The 22,783-nt window shown below is 45.4% G+C and overlaps 1 protein-coding gene and 1 long non-coding RNA gene across 3 annotated transcripts; one reads left to right on the top strand and one right to left on the bottom strand.

Moving 5' to 3' along the window:
* NPHS2 (NPHS2 stomatin family member, podocin) lies at positions 1 to 22,169 on the bottom strand. Of its 2 annotated transcripts, XM_039255405.1 has the most exons (8): positions 21,911 to 22,169; positions 18,092 to 18,195; positions 13,027 to 13,099; positions 11,080 to 11,162; positions 6,374 to 6,577; positions 3,305 to 3,360; positions 1,504 to 1,582; positions 1 to 279 (listed from the first exon to the last, which is right to left on the bottom strand). In XM_039255405.1, the coding sequence occupies exons 1-8, from the start codon at positions 22,167 to 22,169 to the stop codon at positions 1 to 3; spliced, it is 1,137 nt and encodes a 378-aa protein (XP_039111336.1). The 2 variants fall into 2 exon arrangements, with proteins under 2 accessions (XP_039111336.1, XP_039111337.1); XM_039255406.1 differs by lacking the exon at positions 6,374 to 6,577.
* On the top strand, positions 2,541 to 3,613 carry LOC120247473. Its single transcript, XR_005532319.1, has 3 exons — positions 2,541 to 2,686; positions 3,341 to 3,400; positions 3,492 to 3,613. It is a non-coding gene; the product is annotated as an uncharacterized LOC120247473 (long non-coding RNA).
* Positions 22,170 to 22,783: the final 614 nt, after the last annotated feature.

Raw genomic sequence — 22,783 nt, 5'->3', positions numbered from 1 at the left:
CTATAACATGGGAGAGTCTTTCTTTTTAGGATTTGGTGGCTCAACAGGTCTGGAAGGATTTGGTAAGGGGAGGCTTCCTTGAGCTCTATTGCCGGGAGAAGACAGGAAATTTAGCAAGTCAAATGGCAGAGGCAAAACCACCGTGGAAGGTTTGTCCGTGGACAAGGCCTGGAGCGTGTGGAGGTACCGCAGCTGAGCAGCAGCCGGAGCGCCTGCTAGGATCTCAGCCGCGCTTCTCAGGGACTCGGAGGCCGCCTTCTCCGCTTCCGCAGCGATCACCTGGAGAACAGATGCCAGAGGAGCAAAGTGACCTTCCCTCTTCGTTCCTCCGAGGCTTGACTCACAGCCTCACTACTCGGGGTTACTCAGCAAACAAGCACGGAGCACCTACTGGGTGACAGGCACTGGGGAGCAAAGAGCGGACTGCCCTCTTTCTCAAGGATCTTGGTCCAGGGGAGACAGATTACGCTCTCAGTGTAATTCAGGGCGGAATTTGTGAAGGGCCCTGGCAAGCGTAGACAAGTGTTAGGGGAGTTATTAATTATGTCTGCTGGGCCTTGAAAGGTGAGTAGGATTTTGCCATATTGAGAAAAAGTTGGCTGGTATTCTAGGCAAAGTCATGGAAGCCCAAAAGCGGGACTTCTAACTAGGGCAAAAGCACCCTAGTTGACCACCCAAATGTCACCGTCAAGTGGACAAAGAGGGCTGGACCCAGAGATCGAGAAGGTACTCTGCCCAGAAGACCACTTCCTTCCCCTTCCCCCGACCCCTCCTCTCCACGCCCCAGGGTTACTGACCTCTTCTGTGGTAGGCTTTTCCTCCACCTGCTTTCTGTTCTTTAAGAGGAATCTGTCCCTCCTTCCCTGACACCCATCCCCCACCCCCACCTCGGTCCTCAGGAGCCGCCGGCAGCCACATCTGTGCTGCTCACTGGCACGTGGAGGCTGCGAGCAGCACAGCCTTCCCGGGGCTCTGGCGCGGTGGGAACTGGGCCCTCAGCACGGTCGTCCCTCCACAGCTCGCACACAGCTAGGGATCGCGGTCTGGGGTCATTAGCATAGAGGTGCGGGTGACTGGTACTCCCTAGGGGAAGATATCAGCACTAGAGAAGAGGGATGAAAGGTGGGGAGGCGTCTTTAGGGAGAGGGAAGGCCAAGACTCCAGAAGGAGGAGGCGGCCACTGTTACCAGCAGCTTCAGAGAGAGGGCGTAAGAGAAAAAGCGATGCTGCGCTAGTCAGGGGGCTACGGACACGTTCGAAGAGAAGATTTTTAATAGAGTGGGGGCTGGGGCACAAGCCAGACTCCTCCCAGCTCCGGGGTGCCTGGGGCCTGAGGAAGCAAAGGGGACCTGTTCTGCAGGAGCAGGCGTGTTGAGCGGCCTCGGGGAGGGGCTGGCCCGCCAGCGCTGGGCCACTGGTGTTCCGGCCCGCCGCGCTCTGGCCCCGCTGGCCCACCTGCCTGCTGGCTCCCCCATGCTCTGGCCCACCCACACCCGGGCTCACCCGCGCTCTGGCCTGTCTCTGCGCTTCGGCTTCCACAGCCAGCGAGTGCTGCAGCCCGGCGGGCAGCCTTACGTCCTTACTGGAAAAGAGGGAGGGTGGTCAGGCGGGAACGCGGCACCGCTTTCGGCGCCATGGTCTCCCACAGGCTCACCACCTGCACAGCAAGTTCTGGCTGCTTAACGGGGTGTGCGGTCCCTGTGAGGTACACGGTGGCCAGGGGAGGGGATCTCAAAAGTCAGTGCCTCACGTGCAGACTTCTGTGGTCACTGATGTTACAGTCGAGCTATGGGTTTTTTCTCTACAACTAGAACACATTTTTTTGTTGATGGATTGTTCTGATCTTTCCCACTTACAGTTTAAGCTAAAGCCCAGCTATTAAATTTGAATAACGAAAAGCAGTCTCGGGGCACCTGGGTGGCTCAGTCGGTTAAGCATCTGACTCTTGATTCAGCTCAGGTCATGGTCTTACGCTTTGTGAGACTAAGCCCTGCGTACAGCTCTGTGCCAACAGAATGGAGCCTGCTTGGGATTCTCTCTCCTCTCTCTGCCCCTCCTCCAGTCACCTACTCTCTTTCAAATAAAAAAGAAATAAAAAGCACATAACCTTAAAAGAAAAAAAGCCTTGAAGAGCCATACTATCAAGAACACGGGAAGTCATCATCTAAGTTTATACAGGAACTGATTTTGAAAAGAGTAGAACTGACTAGACAAGAGTAATGCATAATGTATTACATAAAAGAAAAATTATATTTATTACCCTGTTTGTAACTATGAAAACGACATAGGAAACCATTCGAAAGTTCCATGGAAAGTTAAACACAGAGTGACCATGTGGTCCAGTAATTCTACTCCTGGTTGTATCTGTAAACATGTTTACACAAAAACTTGCCCATGAGTGGTCATTGCAGTGTTATTCATAATAGTCCTAAAGAGGAAACAACCCAAATGTCCATCATTGAATGAGTGGATAGGCCAGATGTGGTGTAGTCACACAGTGGAGTGTTGTCTGACCGTAAAAAGGAATGAAGCACTGATACATGCTTCACCATGGAGGAACCTTAGAAACAATACACTAAGTGAAAGAAGTCAAACAAAAAAGGCCGTACAATATGTGACTGCATTCGTAGAACATGTCCAGGAAAGCCAAATCCAGACAGGGGATTGGTGCTGTTGAGCTGAGGGGGTGAGTAATGAGGATTCCTGCCTAATTGGTGTGGGCTTTCTTTTTGGGGTGATGAAAATATTCTGGAATTAGTAGAGATGGTTACACCACTCTATGAATATAATAAAAACACTTAGTTGTACTTTAAAATGGTTATAATGGGGGGTGCCTGGGTGGCTCAGTCAGTTAAGCCTCTGACTTTGGCTTAGGTCGTGATCTCACGGTTCGTGGGTTCGAGCCCCACGTAGGTCTCTGTGCTGACAGCTCAGAGCCTGCTGCCTGCTTTGGTTTCTGTATCTCCCTCTCTCTCTGCTTTTCTCCTGCTCACACTCTGTTTCTCTCTCTCAAAAATAAATAAACATTAAAAAGTTTTTTAAAAATAAAATGATTATAATGGTCAGTTTTTATGTTATGTGAATTTTATCTCAAAAATTTTTTAAATCCATGAAAGTAATTTGCCTAAATGTTACAGTGATTCTGTTATGGCTATAAGTACTGGGTAATTTTTTCTTTTTTCCAAATTTATGCTAATGTGGCTATAATACTCAACTCACTGAGAATAATTTTTGAAATTATTTTAAAATAAACCAAAACATTTCCTTTTATCATGTTGTCTTTCTTGGTTAATTTCCTACCCACATTTCTGTTCTCTCCACTTTGATTCCCCAAATACAGGTCACTGAATCCAAGGCCACCTGTGGAGGGAAGAGTTGAGATGTCAGTGGGAGCGTCCAGGTGGGAGGGGAGCTCCCCCACACCCTCATGCCCCGCGTTCTGACTGCCAAAGTACATTTCCTCTGAGAGGACTTCTGTTTTCACATTACAGTGCCTTGCAAAAAGTTGCTTAACTTCGCACGGTGCCACCCAACAAATATTTGTGGAATCAAAGACGGTGCGGTAGGCTGAATAGTGGCTTCCAAAGACATCCATGTCCTAATCCCCGGAGCCTGTGAATGTGACCCCAGAAGAGACCTTACAGATGGGATTGGTTTAGAGGATCTTACAATGGGGGGAGTATCTTGGATCTTCCCAGGGGACCCCAAATGTAGTCATAAGTGTCCTGTTAAGAGGAAAGCAGAGGGAGGTGTGACTACAGGAGAGGAGAAGGTGACGTGAATCTGGGGGCAGAGGTTGGAAGGATGGGCTGTGACGATGGAGGAAGGGGCGGCAGGCTGGGGAAGGTGGGTGGGGGGAGGGCACTGAGAGAGGCTGGAAATGGCAAGGAAATGAATTCTCCTCTAAGAACTTCCAGAAAGAAGTGGCCCTGCTGACACCTTGAATTTAGCCCCAGTGAAACCGATTTGGCACTTCTGGCCTTCAGAGGTGTAATAGACTAGATTGGCATCATTTTAACTCCCTGGATTTGTGGCAGTTTATTAGAGAAGCCACGGGAAACCGATACAGATGGTGTGCTTGTTAAATCTGTTTTAAGATGCATCTATTAATAAGAGAACATGAGTCCGGTGCCTCCCAAATGGACTTCATTTACAGGTGCCTCCTTCCTGCACGTGGCAGCCAGTTCCCCCACTTCCCAGACCGAGAGGGCAGGAGAGGGTGAGCTATGGGCTCTGGAAAGGAGGGGCGGGGATGGAGCTCCGTGTGTGGGCCCCACACTCTTTTCCTTTTTAATGATTTCTGATGATTTCTCAGTGGCTAGTGACACAGTCACTAGCTTAGTGTACAGAGAGCCCTGAGAAGGCCGGCTAATTTGGGGCAGGGGTGGGGTGATGAGAGGAAGGGATGTTGAAAGAGGAGGTGGCATCTTAAAGGACAGGGAGGGTTTTGCCCGCGGGGAGAAGGGAAGCCACCCAAGAGGAGACGTGCAAGTATCAAGTGCTGCATGTGGGACAAGCACTGAGGGCACGGACGGTTAGCTGCAGGGGCGGGGTGGGGGGAGGGATGGCAAGGGACGAGGCCGTAACAGTGGGGTCATTCATTCGCTCATCCAAAACACACTATCTGACTGCTGTGAGACAAGCCCCGTGACAGGTGCTGAGAACAAAGAGAAGACTACAATATGACCCCTGCCATTATGGAGTCTATAATCCGGGGAGACAAATGTGTGAATACGTAAAATTTCAGTGTAACAAAGGCAAGCTTGTGTGTCCAGAGTCTGGACCCTGGGGACAGGGGAGGGATGAACAGGAAGAAAGTCTGAGGGGGATTAGGGGGAGCACATTGGAGTGGTTTTATTTTATTTATTTTTTTGAATGTTTATTTTTGAGAGAGAGCGCGAGTGATCATAGATGAAGGGCAGAGAGAGGTGGGGAGAGAGTTCCAAGCAGGCCTACAACATCAGTGTGCAGATGAGGAGCAGAGAGAGGGGGAGAGAGTCCCGAGCAGGCCCTACAACATCAGTGTAGAGCCCGACGGAGGACTCGATACTATGAACTATGAGACCATGACCTGAGCCCAAATCAGGAGTGGACGCTTAACTGACTGAGCCCCCCAGGCGCCCCATGCTAGAGTGGTTTTTGAATTCCAGAGCAGCAACTACCTGTATTCCTCTTATTCTAACTTTTTTTCTTTTTAGGTTCTCTTGTTTTCTGCAATTTTCCCTTTTCCACCAAGATGCTAATCTCAGTTTTATAAGTAACAAGTTGGACAAGTGACAGACATGTGGGTACTTCCCCTTCTAAGATTAGTGATGGCTCAGGCGCCCTCAGGCACAGTCATTACCAATGCCTTTGGCCCTTAGGCTCTGCTGTTGGATGTCCTCCATTCGGCTAGACAACATTCATACCCTCCTAACACTTCTGTGCTGGGGGCTCGTGGCCTCAACGACAGGGTCCCTCACTGGTGGTCACCGCCATGTCGCTGGCCAGCTGCCCAGAATCCTGCTTTGTTTTCACTCTCATGCCTTTGCCAACTCGTCGGGGTGAGAACGGAAGATGCCCAGCCTGGCCGAGGGCGAGGGTGCAGAGCGTGCTGCCTGCGGGCTGGACGGGGCTGCTCCTGAGGTGGCTCTTGCTCCCCCACCCCTTCCCTATCAATTCCCAATCAATTAAATCCAAATGACTGACTGGGAGATTAATCACTAAGGGTCTGTGACATCTCACCTCTTTTCTCTGAAAGTCGTATTTGAACTTACTACTGAACTTTGCTGTTTTCCCAACTCGCCCGTCAGCTCCAGGATTCGTTCCTGACCATCTCTGGATAACCACTGCCCCATCCTGGTTTGCCCCACCACCCCTGTGGCACTCGCTCCACACTCTGTGCTGTGTGGGCACTTCACAGAGAGGCCACAGCCCGTGGGGCAAGGTTAAGAGCAGAACCTATGGCAATGACTGACTAGTCATCACCAGATCGACTCAGGTCAGTTTGGCAGCCTCTTAGTTAGCAGTAAGCTCCTTTTTTTTTTTTTTTAAATATTTTCATTTATTTCTAGGAGAGAGAGAGAGACAGCGTGAGCAGGGGAGGGTCAGAGAGAGAGGGAGACACAGACTCCGAAACAGGCTCCAGGCTCTGAGCTGGCAGTCAGCACAGAGCCCGACGTGGGGCTCGAACCCACAAACTGCGAGATCATGACCTAAGCGAAAGTCGGACGCCCAACCGACTAAGCCACCCAGGCGCCCCAGTTAGCAGTAAGCTCCTTAAAGGACGGAGCCTTCAGCAGCAAAGGTCTGGCACTTGCTTCGATAAATGGCCAATGAAGAAATGAATACAAGGGATATTTCAACATATTTGATCTTAAATTTATCTAAGTACCTTTATATCTTGGGCAATGCTCTTCCTCTCTAGAAGAATCTCAGTGAGGGATCGATGTGCTAGGAGACGCTTCATTGTGGTTTGCACAAGAAACTGGACCGCTTTGGACACGTGAGCAAGACTGCTCAGGAGCAGAGAGGCGTTTTCCATTCGGTAGTAGCAGACGGCATCTATCTCCATTATAAACATGTCTTTGGTCACAACCTGAAAAAAGAGTTTGGATAACAGGCCTTACGTTAGGGGTCCTTTCCCAGGTGGGGAGAGCGAAGCTAAATGTGTTCAAAGGAAATTTTCTCAATAAAATTATCGCAAGAAAAAAAAAGTCATTGGCCCACTTTTTATTCAAAATAGATGTGTTGTTGAAGATTACGGAGTTTTTATTGAATACAATAAATTTAAAAGAATTTAAAGGAATCCTGTTGTAAATAGCTTTGTAAAAATATCAGGAATACTTTTCTTAGACGAAACTATTCAGTTAATTGTATATCAGACTTTTCTTAATTGTATATCTGACCTTTTTAACCTGATGCCAAAAAAAGCCTGATGCTGGAGTCTGGGAAACAAGCGCTCTGATGAGTTGTGCGCTGGGAGTGCGAACGCTAGGGGGCAGGCTGGTGCTGCACATCAAGAGCCCTAAAAGCTGAGTGTTCTCAACATTTCCATTTTTATTTATTTTTTTCTTAAATAGCTTATTGTCAAGTTGGTTTCCATATAACACCCAGTGCTCATCCCAACAACTGCCCTCCTCCATGCCCATCTCCCCCCTCCCCTCTCCCCCATCCCCATCAGCCCTCAGTTTGTTCTCAGCATTCAAGAGTCTCTCATGGTTTGCCTTCCTCCCTCTCCCCAACTATTTTCCCCTTCTTTTCCCCCATGGTCTTCTGTTAAGTTCCTCCTAATCCTCCTATACGTGCAAACATATGGTATCTGTCCTCTGCCTGACTTATTTCACTTAGCATAACACCCTTGAGTTCCACCCACGTTGCTACAAATGGCCAGATTTCATTCTTTCTCATTGCCATGTAGTATTCCATCGTATAGATAAACCACATCTTATTGATCCATTTGTCAGTTGATGGACACTTAGGCTCTTTCCATGATTCGGCTATTGTTGAGAGTGCTGCTATGAACATTGGGGTACATGTGCCCCTATATCACTCCTGTATCCCTTGGGTAAATTCCTAGCAGTGCTATTGCTGGGTCATAGGGGAGTCTATTGTTAATTTTTTGAGGAACCTCCACACGGTTTCCCAGAGAGGCTGTACCAGTTTACATTCCCACCAACAGTGTAGGAAGGTGCCCATTTCTCCACATCCTGGCCAGCATCTATAGCCTCCTGTTTTGTTCATGCGATGGTATCTCAGTGTGGTTTTGATTTGTATTTCCCTGATGATGAGTGATGCTGAGCATCATTTTATGTGTCTTTTGGCCATCTGGATGTCCTCTTTGGAGAAGTGTCCATGTCTTCCGCCCATTTCTTCACTGGATTGTTTGTTTTTCAGGTGTGGAGTTTGGTGAGTTCCTTATAGATTTTGGATACTAGCCCTTTATCTCACATGTCATTTGCAACTATCTTTTCCCATTCCCTCAGTTGCCTATTAGTTTTATGGATTGTTTCCTTTGCCTTGCAGAAGCTTTTAATCTTGATGAGGTCCCAATAGTTCATGTTTGCTCTTGACTCACTTGCCTTTGGAGATGTGTCAAGTAAGAAATCGCTGTGGTTGAGGTCGAGATTGTTTCCTGCTTTCTCCTCTAGGGTTTTGATGGTTTCCTGTTCACATTCAGGTCCTTCATTCATTTTGAGTTTAGTTTTGTGTATGGTGTAAGAAAGTGGTCTAGTTTCATTCTTTTGCATGTTGCTGTCCAGTTCTCCCAGCACCATCTGTTAAAGAGGCTGTCTTTTTTCCATTGGATACCCTTGCCCACTCTGTCAAAGATTAGTTGACCATACATTTGTGGGTCTAATCCTGAGTTCTCTATTCTATTCCATTGGTCTATGTGTCTGTTTTTGTGCCGTCAACATTTCCATTTTTAGACACTTATCACAAGGACATATTTTAAGGATTTAACTGCAAAGAAGTCATTCACAGTGTTGTTTATTATAATAAAAAAATAGAAATAAATAGTCACAATAGGGAAATGGGAATTGTGGTGCATCCATAAGCTGTATGTCCATTTAACACAAAAGGGGTAGAAACATAGCTAATATACACAACCATGATCACAACAGAGTGTTGATTGACAAAGGCATGCTATTAAGCAGTATGGCATGTATAACTGTCTGTAAATATAACTGCACCCATAGATAAATCTGAAAGGATCTACTCCAAAATAACAATATCTGTCTATAGAGATATAGGATGGGGCGCCTGAGTGGCTCAGTTGGTTAAGCGTCCAACTCTTGATTTCAGCTCAGGTCATGACTGGGTTCATGGGATCCAGCCCTGCATTGGGCTCTGTGCTGACAGTGCAGAGCCTGCTTGGGATTCTCTCCCTCTCTCTTTCTCTCTGCCCCTCTTTTGCTTGTGCATTCTCTTTCTCTCTCTCTCTCAAAATAAATGGATAAACATTTTTAAAAAAGGATTTATACATATATAGGATATAAATATAAATATATATGACATATATAGGATTAGGGGTAAGTTTTTTTACCTTTAATTATCCAAAATAAGCCTCTTAAAAATATATGTAGTTTCTACTTACCAAAAGACAGAATGACAAAGAACTTCAAATGTAAAGTGGGAGACAATTTAGGAAAGGTTCATAAATCTAAATTTCTAATACAAAAATCTGTATATTTACTTTTAGTTTTTAATTGTGGCAAAATATACATAACATCTAATTTATAATTTTAACTTTTTTTTTTTTAGGGAGAAAGAGCATCAGCTGTGGAGAGGAGCAAAGGGAGAGATAGAGACAGACAGACACAGAGAGACAGAAAGTGAGGGAGAGGGAGGGAATCTCAAGCAGGCTCCATACCCAGCATGGAGCCCAATGCAGGGTTCAATCCCATGACCCCAGGGTCATGATCTGAGCTGAAATCAAGAGTCAAATGCCCAACTGACTGAGCCACCCAGGTGTCCCCTCTCTTTTAACCATATCTAAGCATACAATTCAGTAGTTGTACATTATATAAGTCACAGTGTGGTACAACCAGTCTCCAGAACTCTCTTCATCTTGCAGAAGTGAAATCCATTAAACAACTCCCTATTCCTTCCCCGCCCCCACCTCTGCAACCACCATTCTACCTTCTGTCTCTATGAATCTGACTACTCTAGGTACCTCATATAAATGTAATCATAAGACTATTTGTCTTTTTATGATGGCTTCATTCACTTAGCACAATGTTCTCAAGGCTCATCCAGAATGTAGCATATATCAGAATTTCCTTCCTTTTTAAGGCCAGAGAGTATTCCATTGTATGTACCACATTTTGTTTGTCCATTCAGTCATTGATGGACACTGGAATTATTTTCATCTTTGGCTATTATGAATATTGCTGCCATGAACGTAGGTATGCAGGCATGTCTTCAACACCTTGCTTTCATTTCTTTGGGCTATATGCCCGGAAGTGGAATTGCTGGATCAAATGTAATTCTATTTTTGATTTTTTGAGGAGTTGTACTGTTTTCTATAGCAGCTGCACCATTTTACATTCCCACAAACAGTGCACAAGACAATTTCTCTACATGTTTGCCAACCCTTGTTATTTTGTTGCTGTGTTGTTTGTTTTTATAATAGCCATCCCAACAGGTGTGAGGTGGTATCTCATTGTGTTTTTGATTTGCCTTTCTCTAATGATTAGTGGCATTGAGCATCTGTTCATGTGTTTGTCGGCCATTTGTGTATCTTCTTTGGAGAAATATCTGGTCAAGTCTGTATTAGTTAGGGCTCTCCAGAGAAACAGAATCATTAAATCATTAGGGTGTGTGTGTGTGTGTGTGTGTGTGTGTGTGTGTGCGTGTGTGTGTGAGAGAGAGAGAGAGACAGACAGACAGAGAGAGAGAGAAACAGAGAGACAGAGAGACAGACAGAGAGACAGAGACAGAGAAGAGAGAGAAACAGTAATTGGCTTACACACTTGTAGAGGCTGACAAAGTCCAAAATCTCCAGAGCAGGCCAATAGGCTGAAGACCCAAGTAAGAGCTGATGTTGAAGCGTAAGGCTGAGAGCTGTCTGCTGGCGTAATTCTCTCCTCCCAGTGGGAGGTTAGTTTTACAGCCTTCAACTCATTGGATGAGGCCCACCTACGTTATGGAAGGCAATCTACTCAAAGTCTACTGATTTAAATATTAGCCTTATCTAAAAAATACCTTCACAACCACACTCAGATGTGTTTGACCAAGTATCTGGGTGCCATAGCTTAGCTAAGCTGACACAAAATTAACCAGCACAAAGTCCTCTGTCCATTTTTAATTGAGTTGTTTGCTTTCTTATTGAGTTACAAGATTTCTTTATATATTCTGAATATTAACCCCTTATCAGGTATATTACTCGCAAATATTTTCTTCCATTCTGTAGGTTACCTGTTCATTCTTTTGATCCTTTGTGTCCTTTGATACACAGAAGTTCTTAATTTGATATAGTCCATAGCTCTCCTTTCCTTTTCTACTTTTGAGCTTAAATAGTTATTTTGCCTTGGATCAGAACTGGTACCTCAGTTATATGAAATGCAGAGAGAAAGTAAAATGCATCATTTGGCTTACCTCATGGAAGGGTATCTCCAGGGTTTGGAGACGAAGGTCAACCTTGTGGTAGGTATCCAGGCAGGGCAGAAAGAAGAAAAGACCTGGGGGTGGGGTGGGGGGTGGAAATTGACAGGTGAATAGTTGGTAGGGAGACTGGGGTTCACCTCGGTGTCAGGTTGCATATTGCATTGCTTCTCTCAGCCTCCAACTACACACAGACCATCCGGCAATCCCACCTCTGCCTTTATAATGTGTTTGTGGTTGCTAAGGTTACCATATCATTTTTTGTTGTTGTTCAATCTAGGACACTTTTGAGGATGAAAGGAGAGTATTATTACAATGCACTCCTGGACAACTGGCATTAACGAGGATTAGCCCCAGCAAAATGGGCTGTAGGGTCACCTTGGTTATGGTGCTGACCCATCCAGATCTTGACTAACATGTCTGTCCTCTTCACTAGATTTGAACTCCCTAAGAAGAATGTCTTATGCACTATTGCTAGCTTTAGTGCCTGACTTAGTGCTTTTTAGGTGCTCTGTAAAATTATTTTTGAATCCGTGCACATACCAACATGACACACTGTAGAGTCAGCAACCTCCCTGTAGTACTTCTTAAAATGTGAGCCCCAGAGGTAGCACAAAATAGCAGTATCATGATACCAGCCCTTGGGTTGGCTCATTATTTTTATGCACTTAATGTAATGTACAGGGTTAATATGCAATAAATGTTTTTAGATTGATTTGTCAAGATTTCCTGAGAGCCAGGGCAGTGTGGACCCTTGCAAAAGCCAAGGCCTTACTGGAGCCCGCAGCACCTCACAGAGCCCAGGACCCCTCTGGGAGCAGCCCAGCTACTGGTACTTTCTAGCCCCCATAAAGAAGGATGCCAATGAGAACCAGAACAAGATGGTCACTGTCTAGACCACAGGGTCTGCTTCTACTTGTATGTGGACCCATGTACTTGTCCTGAATCATCAAACTCTGATTTGTGTCCCCTAGTCTAGTCTCTGTTCTCTGCTGTTTCTGTGTTCCTGGCTTGGCAATTGGACCCTTTCTAATATATGCACAGAGGGACTTTGTTCCTTCCTATGACTTCCTGGCTGGCTTGAGTCTCTAAACCCCAACGACTAGACTTTATAGACTGATCACACTTATATCAGGGCACCTTCATCAGCTTGGACCTCTGGATATCAACTCCACTAAACTGTAAGGTCCTAGAGGTCAAAAACCATGTCTCATTTATCCATCTTCATCTCCCTGGTGGTTACACAGTATCTACAACACAGGAGGTGTCCAGTCTATGTTTTCTAAGTTCCACAAACCAAAGGCCAGTTTTCCACTTGGATGCTGGACTTCACCTATCTCCCATGGCTCGGTGTGACCCCTGGATTCTGAACTAGCTCAGCTTTGCTCTGAGAATTCATAGCACTCTAACCAAATACATGTTTTGCTCAAACCAGTGCCCAGCCGTGGGCCCTAAGCCTACTTGCCACTTCAGCCAGCCTGGCCCTGGCGTTTGACTTTCTGCACCCATCCTCTCTCTTGGTCATTGTGACCTGGCAGTAATGCTATCTGAGTAATCTTTCATGACCTGTGCTACAAATAAAAGAGGGGTGCCTGGATGGCTCAGTCGGTTAAATGCCCAACTCCTAGTTTTGGCTCAGGTCATGATCTCACGGTTCTGGAGTTCGAGCCCCACACTGGGCTCTGTGCTGATGGCACAGAGCCTGCTTGGGATTCTCTCTCTCTCTCTCTCTCTCTCTCCCTCTCTCTCTCTCTCCCCCCCCCCACTGCCCCTTCCCTGCTCTATCCCTCTCTCTCAAAATAAAGAAACTTAAAAAAAAAACAGATTAGAAAATGCAAATATCATAGATGGAGTTATTTCATATAATCTGAGGTCCACATGACAAGAATGCAGGATTGAAGAAACTGGCGAGGCTACGGAGGATACAAATGTGTTTCGTACCAGGGCCTTTGGCTCTTCCAGGAAGTAGATGTCCCAGTCGGAATATTATTACTCTTTCATACTCCTGTACAACCTAAAGGGAAAAATAATAGTTTTGAAACATACCAAGAAAGAAAAATGAAGTCTTCAAAAGGCAAGAGAATGATTCTAGATATCAGAAAACTAGTTTTGAGAACCAAGAAGAAATTTCTATTAATATTTACATTTCCACAATCTACACTTGGCAAGTGTAGAATTTCAGAAACATGTTAGTTTTTTGGACCCATGAACAGAATTTTGTTTAAAGAATCATGATTATCTAAAGAAAAAGAAATAATGCTTCTACTATGCCCAACATGCCTAAGTCAAGAAAATCACAGCATGTTTAATCTTGTATTTTCCTGTGGCTTCTGCATTATTAGCTTTTATATGGATCATGCATGGGCTATTTAATAGAAAGAGAGGGTATATTTTAATACCACGTGTGACATTTTGTTTCAAACTGCAATTTCTTCTGAGGTTGGCTTCAAAATCATTCAATTGGATTTCGTCTATTCTCATTGGTGATGTACCTAGAAAAATTGAGTGTGCCCTGAAAATGTGTAGTTATTTTTAAATGACAAAAAGGGAGATTCTCTGTATAGAAATGTCTGTGTATTAGAAAAGAGACAGGAAAGTTAATGCACCCTACCTCAAAAATAAACTTCATTTTCTGTCCCAGTATCAGGATCTGGGTTCTAATGCTTGCTTATCACTAGCTTACATGGTCTGTTGTTTCGCATATATACCCACCTTTGAACTGTTGAATGAACAAACGATTATTTGTGACTGAGCCATGTCTGTTTCCCTTCCTCATTCTCCTTCTACTTTAAATTTTTTTTACGTCTTTATTATATTTTGAGAGAGAGAGACAGAGAGCAAGTGGGGAAAGGGCAGAGAGAGAAGGAGACACAGAAACTGAAGCAGGCTCCAGGCTCTGAGCTGTCAGCACAGAGCCCAACACGGGGCTCGAACCCACAGACTGTGACATCATGACCTGAGCTGAAGTCAGATGCTTAACTGACTGAGCCACCCAGGCGCCCCTTTCCTTCCACTTTTAGAAAGCTCTACTGAGGAGCACCTGGGTGGCTCAGTTGGTTAAGTATCCAACTTTTGGTTTCAGCTCAGGTCATGATCTCAGTGTTCATGAGTTTGAGCCCCATGTCAGGCTTTGTGCTGGCAGCACAGAGCCTCCATGGGATTCTCTCTCACTCTCTCTCTGTTCCTTCCCCACTCACACTATCTCTGTCTCTCTCAAAATAAAATAGTCAATTATTAAAATGGAATGAAGAGACCAAAAGTAACACGTTTTGAAATGTGCTTCTTATGGTAACAGGCTCCACTGCCCCACGATACGTCCCTTGAGGGCAAGAACCATGTCTTCTTGATGCTTCTGAGTTTTATAGCTCCTATGCCTGAACACTGCCTTGCTTGTTGAAACAATGAATGAGAATGAATGTCAAGTTTGGTTCCCAGAGCAGGCCCCAGTCACCCACAATATTTCGGCTCCCTAGCATTACTTGTTTCCTTTCTGCTTTTATAGCAAGAAAAAAATTCTTTCTAGAGATGAAGAGGAGTCTGACTCCTTCAAGACCCTGCTCAAACGTAATACCTCATTCTGCTTCGGTATGCTCTTCCTAATTGGCTTTTAGGGTTTACCGTCGGAAGTCACCAGACCTGAGAGCATTCGCCACAGTCCATGGCTGAGTTACTGCTGGACTTTATGGCAGCCATATAGGTGCTCAGATCCCCCTTCAAAAGAGCCTGCTACCCACTATCTGCTGTCTATAGAAGACACACTTTGGATTAAACGTTACACTTAGATGGAAAGTAAAAGGATAGAAAAGACATACCACACAAACAGTAACCAAAAGAAAGCACAAGTGGCTATAGTGATACTAAACAAAATGAAATTTAAAACAACACACATGGGGCGCCTGGGTGTCTTAGTCGGTTAAGCGTCCAACTTTCGCTTAGGTCATGATCTTGCGGTTCGTGGGTTCGAGCCCTGCGTCGGGCTCTGTGCTGACTGCCAGCTCAGAGCCTGGAGCCTGTTTCAGAGTCTGTGTCTCCCTCTCTCTCTGACCCTTCCCTGCTCACGCTGTCACTCTCTCTCCTAGAAATAAATAAAAATATTAAAACACACACACACACACAAATGTTATAGGTGATAAAGAGGGGCACTGTATAACAATACAAGGGTCAATGCATTAGGAGAGTATAGCAATGATAAACATACATGTACCTAAAAACAGAGATCTAAAATACAAGATGCAAAAACCAAGAGAGCTAAAGACAGAAATAGACAATTCAAACAACTTTAATAGTTGGAGACTTTAATATTCCACTTTTTAAAAAAGTTTATTTCTTTATTTTGAGAGAGAACAACTGGGGGAAGGGCATGGAAGGGGGTAGAGAGAGAGAGAATCCCAAGCAGGCTCTGCACTGTCAGTGCGAGCCCCAATGTGGGGCTTAAACTCACAAACCATGAGATAATGACCGTAATCGAAGTCAGACACTTAACCTAATGAGCCACCAAGGCACCTTGTTAATATTCCATTTTCAGTCATGGATAGAACAACTAGACAGAAGATAAACAAGGAAACAGGACTTGAACAACACGATACACAAATCAGACCTAACAGGTGCGGACACACAACTCCACCCTACTATAGCAAAGTACGCTTTCTTCCCAAGAATACATGAAACATCTCTAGGATAGACAAAATGCTGCCATAAAACAAACCTCGATAAATTTAAACTATTGAAATTACGCAAAGTATATTATCTGATTACAAAGGAATGAAACTATAAATCAACAAGAAAATTTGGGGAATTCAAAACTATATAGAAGCTGAACAAAAGAACTCAAAAGAGAAATTAGAAAATATTTTGACTGAGTGAAAACAAAAACACAAGATACTAAAACATACGGGATGTAACTAAAGCAGCGCCAAGAGGAAATTTTGTAGCTGTAGAAGACTTTAATGAAAAAGAAGAAACATCTCAAAACAAGACCCTAATTGTCTACCTTTGGAAATAGAAGAGCAAACTAAAACTAAAGCAAGCAGAAAGAAGAAAATAATGAATATTAGAGTGGAAATAAATACAACAGAAGTTAGAAAAACAATACAGAAAACCAACTAAACCAAAAGTTTGGTTCTTTGGAAAGATCAACAAAATTGACAAATATTTAGCCAACCTGACCAAGAAAAAAAAGAAGACTCAAATTTTCATAATCAGGAATGAAAAAGGAATGACAGGAGGAACATCACTACTGTCCCTACAGGAAAAAAAAAAAAAAAGATTACAAAAGAAAATACTATGAACAACTATATGCCCCAAATTAGATAACTGAGGTGAAATGGACAAATTCCTATATAGACACGATGACCAAAACTGACTTGAAAAAAGAAAAAAAAAAAGAAACCTGAAAAGACCTAGGAGTAAACGACTGCATCCGTAGTTTTAAAATTTCTCACAGAGAAAAGTGCAGGACCAGAGGCTTCACTGGTGAACTGTGCCATACATTTAACAAGGAAGTAAAATACCATTCTTCACAGGTTCTCCCCAAAGACAGAAGAGGAGGAAAATCTGTCCAACTCATTCTCTGAGGCCAGCACTGCTCTGATCCAAAACAAAGAGTGAGACATCACAGGAAGAGAAAACTGCAGAGCAATATCTCCTATGAACACAGATGTAAAATCCTCAACAAACTATCAGAAGCCTGAACCCAGAAACAGGTGAGAAGCATTTGACACTATAACCAAGCGGGATTTATGTTAGGAATACACAGTTGATATCACATCCAAAATTCAGTGACTATAATACACCATATCAATGGAATAAAGGGCAAGTACCACGTGATCACCTCACTGGATGCAGAAAAGGCACTGAACAAAATTCAAGACCCTTTCCTGAAGAAAGGGGGGCGGGGAAGAGAAGGGCTTGCATGAGGAGTGCAGTCAGCAGTGGCCCAGCAGCACCTGCAGCATTCCAGCCAAGGACATGCTCGTCCCTGGGACCTCGAGACACTGGTAACAATGGCAGGGGCATTAGGGCCTGGCTATTTCTGCCCATCACGAACTTCTTCTTTGATGAAGCAAATGTTGCTCTGGAGTTCCCTTTCAGGCTGACCAGCACTGCCCTGGGGTTGTACCACAGTCTGAGGCTTTTCCTGTCCAACCCTTCCTCTACTTCTCATAGCACAGAACTGCATCATTGTCTGAAGGCTTTCTCTGCCTGCTCTTATTCTCTTTTTAAGCAATTATTTTTAATGTTTTATTTATTTCTGAGAGAGAGACAGCATGAGCACAGGAGGGTCAGAGAGAGGGAGATACAGAATCTGAAGCAGGCTCCAGGCTCTGAGCTGTCAGCACAGAGCCCGACGCGGGGCTCGAACCTACAAACCGTGAGATCATGGCCTGAGCCAAAGTCGGGCGCTTAACCGACTGAGCCACCCAGGCGCCCCTGCCTGCTCTTCTTCTCTCCCCTTAATCTTTCATAGAAAATGCCTCCCAGTAAACCCCTTGCACTTATATTCCTGTCTTGGCACGTGCTTCCTGAATAGACAAGGTCTTCAGTCTTCATTTACTTCAAGGACAGGCATATGGGCCAAAGAGAATCATCATTCATGGTACAGGAGTTGCCTGAGAAGTTTCCTGAAAGTGTCAGAAGTGGACATCGTTACCTATTCTGGGCTGACCTTTGGGCTGCAGAGGGCCGGTGACCTAGACATAGCCCCTGACCTGAGGGCCATCAGTCTAATGGGAGAGACTAGGGGCCAACAAATATTATATACGTGCTGAGCACTGGAATGGATGTGAAAGCAGCGAGACGCGAAAGCACAGGGGAGGAAAGGACAGTCCGGGCGAGTCCACGAAGGCTCTGGGCAAGGCCTGAGAAGAACAGGAGCTCTCCTGGCAGGTAAGTGGGCGTAAGGCCATTCTGTGCAGAGCAGATGGCACATACCAAGCCACAGAAGTGTGGACATGTGGTCAGTGACAGGCACCAGGAAATTACTTCTGGGGTCCTCATGGAATCTCACCTTTACGCAGAACCAGATAGAAAAGGGGAAGGTCACAATGATGACGAGCAGGGATGTGAGGACAAGAAGCCACTCACAGGCCCCTAAACCTGAAGACTTGATACCTGGAAAAAAAAAAAAAAAGGTCAAAGAATAATTATATTAGAACTTTACCATTCTCACTGACTAGCACTTGTTGGTCAGTCCTTGGTACTAGGGTCAGAGCAATGCGTAGACTTTGCTAGAAATTTAGAGTGAGCTGGATATCAGTGGTCAGTTCACATGATAGGGCTTGTCTGTGAAGGGCTGTGCAGGCCTGTGGAAAGTGGAGAAGATTCCTGGAAAGGCGAGGAACCTGGAATAAGCACAGAATCGGGGCAGAAGGTCTGGGTTTGAGTTCTGGCTCTACCATTTTCTGTCAAATGATCTTAGGCAGGGCACATGATCTCTCTGAACCTGTTTCCCCACCTATACAATGGGGCTGTTAACTATGCTATATCTATTATATAGATATAGTAGCTATCTCATAAAATCTCATAATATAACTCTCATAATATCTCATAGCAGCGCTCTCATGAGATATTTTTCATAGTACTGATGTAAGTGTGAAATGGCACATATGCATAAAATTTACTGGTGTGCTGCTCATGTACCGGGTGTTGAATCCAAGGTGACTCAGGCCACATGTGTGCAGAGGTCCGTCTTCCCTGAGCTTACTTCCCCATCCACCACCTGCCCCAGATGTCTGGAATTCTTCCACTGAAGTCCTTTTTGGGTCAGGATGTGGATCTCCAAACAGTCCTCACGAAAGCAATGATGCACTGGACTGCAGAACCTCTGGGTCGCTTGGGTGATAAATGGAAACATCTGAGGGAAAGTTAATCGCAAGAACATAAGCTTCTTGGGGCCTTGGCTTACGTTGTGTCCCTGGGGCCTACATACAACATAGTGTCCGACACAACACAGGTGCTCAACAAATATTTGTTGAATCATAAGAACGAAGGAGAAGTGGATAGTGAAAATTATTTAAATGTAGTAGTTGTGGAAATCTCAAGAAGTTTAATCTCCAAGGTGCTGGGAAATGGGCCGAAGGGATATGATTTATGAGTTTAAAGGCCTCATAGAGGACTAGAAGGTGACTAATCGTTAGGGATGGTGAAAAGCCTATATTTGAGGGATGGAAAAAAGAGGAAAACTAAGTGGTAGGCTTGAATATTTGATTTCCATGCCAGTAAAATAATTGGAAAGGTCATCACCAAATGGATCACTTGAAGAAAGCAGATACAAAAGCCGTACTAGCACAAAACTAACATCGGCGCTAAATGCTATAGTATATAGTTCCCAAAGTGTGTCCCATGGAATACTAATCCCACAGGGTGCTCCACAAAGCAAGGGGACCCTGGGTAAACAAGTTTAGGAAACACTGTATATCCCAGTGTTCATCTGCACACCGAGAAATTCCCTGCAGTAAAGCATCATCCTTGGCCTTGTTTCTTCTAGGCTTTCTCAAACATTTGACCAGGCAAATTTTCTTCAAGGAAATTCATGTTCTATAAAAATTATTTCTTACGCCATCTATTTTGGGAAATGCTACTCTATCAATGCCATGTTAGTTTTTACAATATTCTTTCTTAGGGGCAGTAGGGGTGTTATTGCCATGTTTAATTAGTTTATAAATACATTTCACCTGCCAGTGGTAACCATGGCAAGTAAAAAGAAATACATGTACATACAGACCAAATACCATTTTGGAAGGGAAGAAGAGCCTCAAAATGCCTTCCTATGGTAGTGAGGGATGTGAGCAGAAAACTAATAGTTATACCCCAAATCTAACTTATAGCTTTACTCACAAAATACTGTTCTCTTGGAACAAGTTCCTTGAATATTCAATTTGTTCGGTTTAAGTGAACAGTGAAATATTAAATGTTACGGCAGGAAGAGCCTTAGGTATGACATAATCTAAGAATCTCCAACACTTTGGTAAGGTGAAACTCTACTCAGGCCTTCAGGAGGCCGGCCGTGGGAGTGTGGTACGAGTGGAGGAGAAGGGAATGTTGTTTCTCTGCTCCCTGGGCCCCTAGAAGCCACAGAGATCTCAGACAGGGGCTCAGCAAGGCCAGCTCAGCCTCAATGAGACTTCTCCTCTGCTTCTTGAGGTCTTGGGTTCTAGTCACTTAATAGCAACTGAGTGAAGCCCACAAAGGTGATGTTACTTGCCTGAGGCCACAGGGCCGGTTGGTGGCAAGGTCGTGACCATGACAAGAAAGCATGCCAGGATGGGCTTTTCAGTCGGACCACCATACTCTGGAATTCTGGCTCCTCTATTTCCCAGCTGTAGGTTTCTGGCAAGTTACTTAATTTCTCAACATGCTCCCTCATCAGTGATGTGGGAATGATAATACTTAGTAAAATACCCAGTGTGTGCCTGGCACATAGTAAAAGTTCCATATGGAGGTGGAGGGGGAGCTTTCTTCCTTGCCTCTCCCACCATTGTGGTCTGAGGCATAATATTTATCTCTAACCTCAATGATACCGTGGCATTGAACCCAACAAACCTTTAATGACCAGAAGTTTCTGACTGATGAAAGGGCTCAGTTGGGCAAAACAGCATTAACATGGTCTGTATAAACCGCACCCCAGCTGCAAGAATCTTTCTTAAACCATAGCTTTCTTTTTTTTTTTAATGTTTAAAAAAATTTTTTTAATGTTCATTTTTGAGAGACAGAGAGAGACAGAGCAGAAGCAGGGCAGGGTTAGAGAGAGGAGGAGACACAGAATCTGAAGTGGGTTGCAGGCTCTGAGCTGACAGCGCAGAGCCTGATGCGGGGCTAGAACTCAAGAACTGTGAGATCATGAGCTGAGCCGAGCCGAAGTCAGACGTTCAACTGGCTGAGCCACCCAGATGCCCCAAATCACAGCTTCCAATGTTCCAGCATATACTGTTTTGCTGGTAACCAGGAAATTATGTTAAAATTTCATTGCCAGCAGAAAGCAATACAGCATACTATTCCTTATTTACTTTCCTTTAGACCCCTGTCATTCTACGCTGAAGGTGTCATGAATCTTTTTCGTTCATTATGAAAAGGATTAGAAGCAGATATATTTGTTTCTAAGAGTGGCTTCACCCACTTTTGGCAGAAGCCAAAACTATGTATTTCCCTATGATTCCCTCCTTTGGCCTAACTTTCCTGTCTTAGCTTGCAAAGAATCTGTGCAAATTTGGCATATCCTCTGCTCCAAGCTTGGTGCCAAGTGCTTTGGATGGCTTATCTCCTAGCACTCTCAGCTCTTCCCTGGGAGGTTAAGTATTGTTATCCTCGGTGCTCAGTGGGGTAAGGCCCCGCCTTTGATAACATGTCTAGTTAGTTGAGTTTGAATTCAGGTCTGACACTTCTCTCCTTGGCTCTGCGGCCAAATGATCATCCCAAAGGACGTTTAAAATACTTTTAGGTAAGACTGAGGGGTGGGGATGAGCAGAGAATAGTAAGCTACATAGTCGCATAAAACCACCAATTCAAGAATGTCTTCACTTAAATTAGGAGCCTATGTACTCGTTGGCCACAAAAACCGGCTGCACGATTCCTCTGCCATGTTCACTGGTCCTCAACCTAGACGACACTCCCTTCCGCTTCCAACCGTATTTAGTTGATGTTGTTTGTATTTCTTCTGATGTATTTTGGTCCCCACCACTCGGCGGAAGGTCAGTGAGTCCTAACCTAACTCTGGCCTCAGTGGCTCTCGGCGGGCGCTGTGACTTGTTCCACTTGATCTGACATCCCTTGGTACCACCTGGAGAGACCCCCCCCCCGCCCCCCACCCCCATATCCCATCCTGCCGTACCTTCCTCGGGCCGCTCGCTCTCCAGCAGCGCCACCACCTCGGTGCCCTCCTCACCGGAGCCCCGGACCTCATCCACGTCCACCACCGTGGCTGCGGGCGCTGGGGGCTCCCCGCGGCTCCCCGCCCGCTCCCGCCCCGCGTCCCGGCGCCCACGGCCTCCGCCACCCCTCTCCGTCTTCGCCTTCCTGTTCTCCCTGTGGGGGGACCCGCCGCCTCTCCCGTGGGCCTCTCTGGAGGCGCTCCGAGCCCTCCTCTCCATCTTCCGCAGCCGGCCCGGGAGCGCGTCCCTGCGGAGTGGCCCGCGGGCGGGACCCGGGGCCCTATTGACCGCGGGCGGGCGCGGGGCGGCGCGCGGGGCGGGGGCTGTGCTTGCAGGGGGGCGGGACCGCGGCTCCCCGAGGCACGCCCGCTCAGCCCTCGGCCGCGACCTTGGCCACGAGGCGTTTGTGCGAAGCCCGCGTGCAGCTTGGTGCGGCAGGGACGGAATATAGGCAGCCCGTCGAATTAAGGTAACCCTAAAGTAAAATTAGAAACTTCTCCCCAAGCGCCCCCTTATCCCCGGAAGCTTCCCGAGGGCGCCTTTCCCCGCTGCCCCTCATTAATAAATTATAAATTAATAAATTGTAGCCTGGCCCTACTCTTTCTGCAAGTGCCTTAAAAGTGGTATTAGTGTTGTCGGACTACTTTTGGGAGGATTCACATTTCAAAAGGTGGAGGGATTAGAAAAACTCTTTTAGACCCCTTTCTCCCCTCCCCCCGCCCCGTTCTGCCTCTCTGTGTCTGTCTGTCTCTCTCACACACACTCTAATATATTTATTTTTCTTCACTTATTGTGTTTATAATGCTAAAGCCTGTTGATGTAATGCTTCTTGG

The sequence above is a fragment of the Hyaena hyaena genome, unplaced genomic scaffold (genome assembly GCF_003009895.1).
Source record: "Hyaena hyaena isolate Hyena2069 unplaced genomic scaffold, ASM300989v1 scaffold_525, whole genome shotgun sequence".
NCBI classification, from domain to species: domain Eukaryota; kingdom Metazoa; phylum Chordata; class Mammalia; order Carnivora; family Hyaenidae; genus Hyaena; species Hyaena hyaena.
This window is presented reverse-complemented; position numbering and strand designations above follow the sequence as displayed.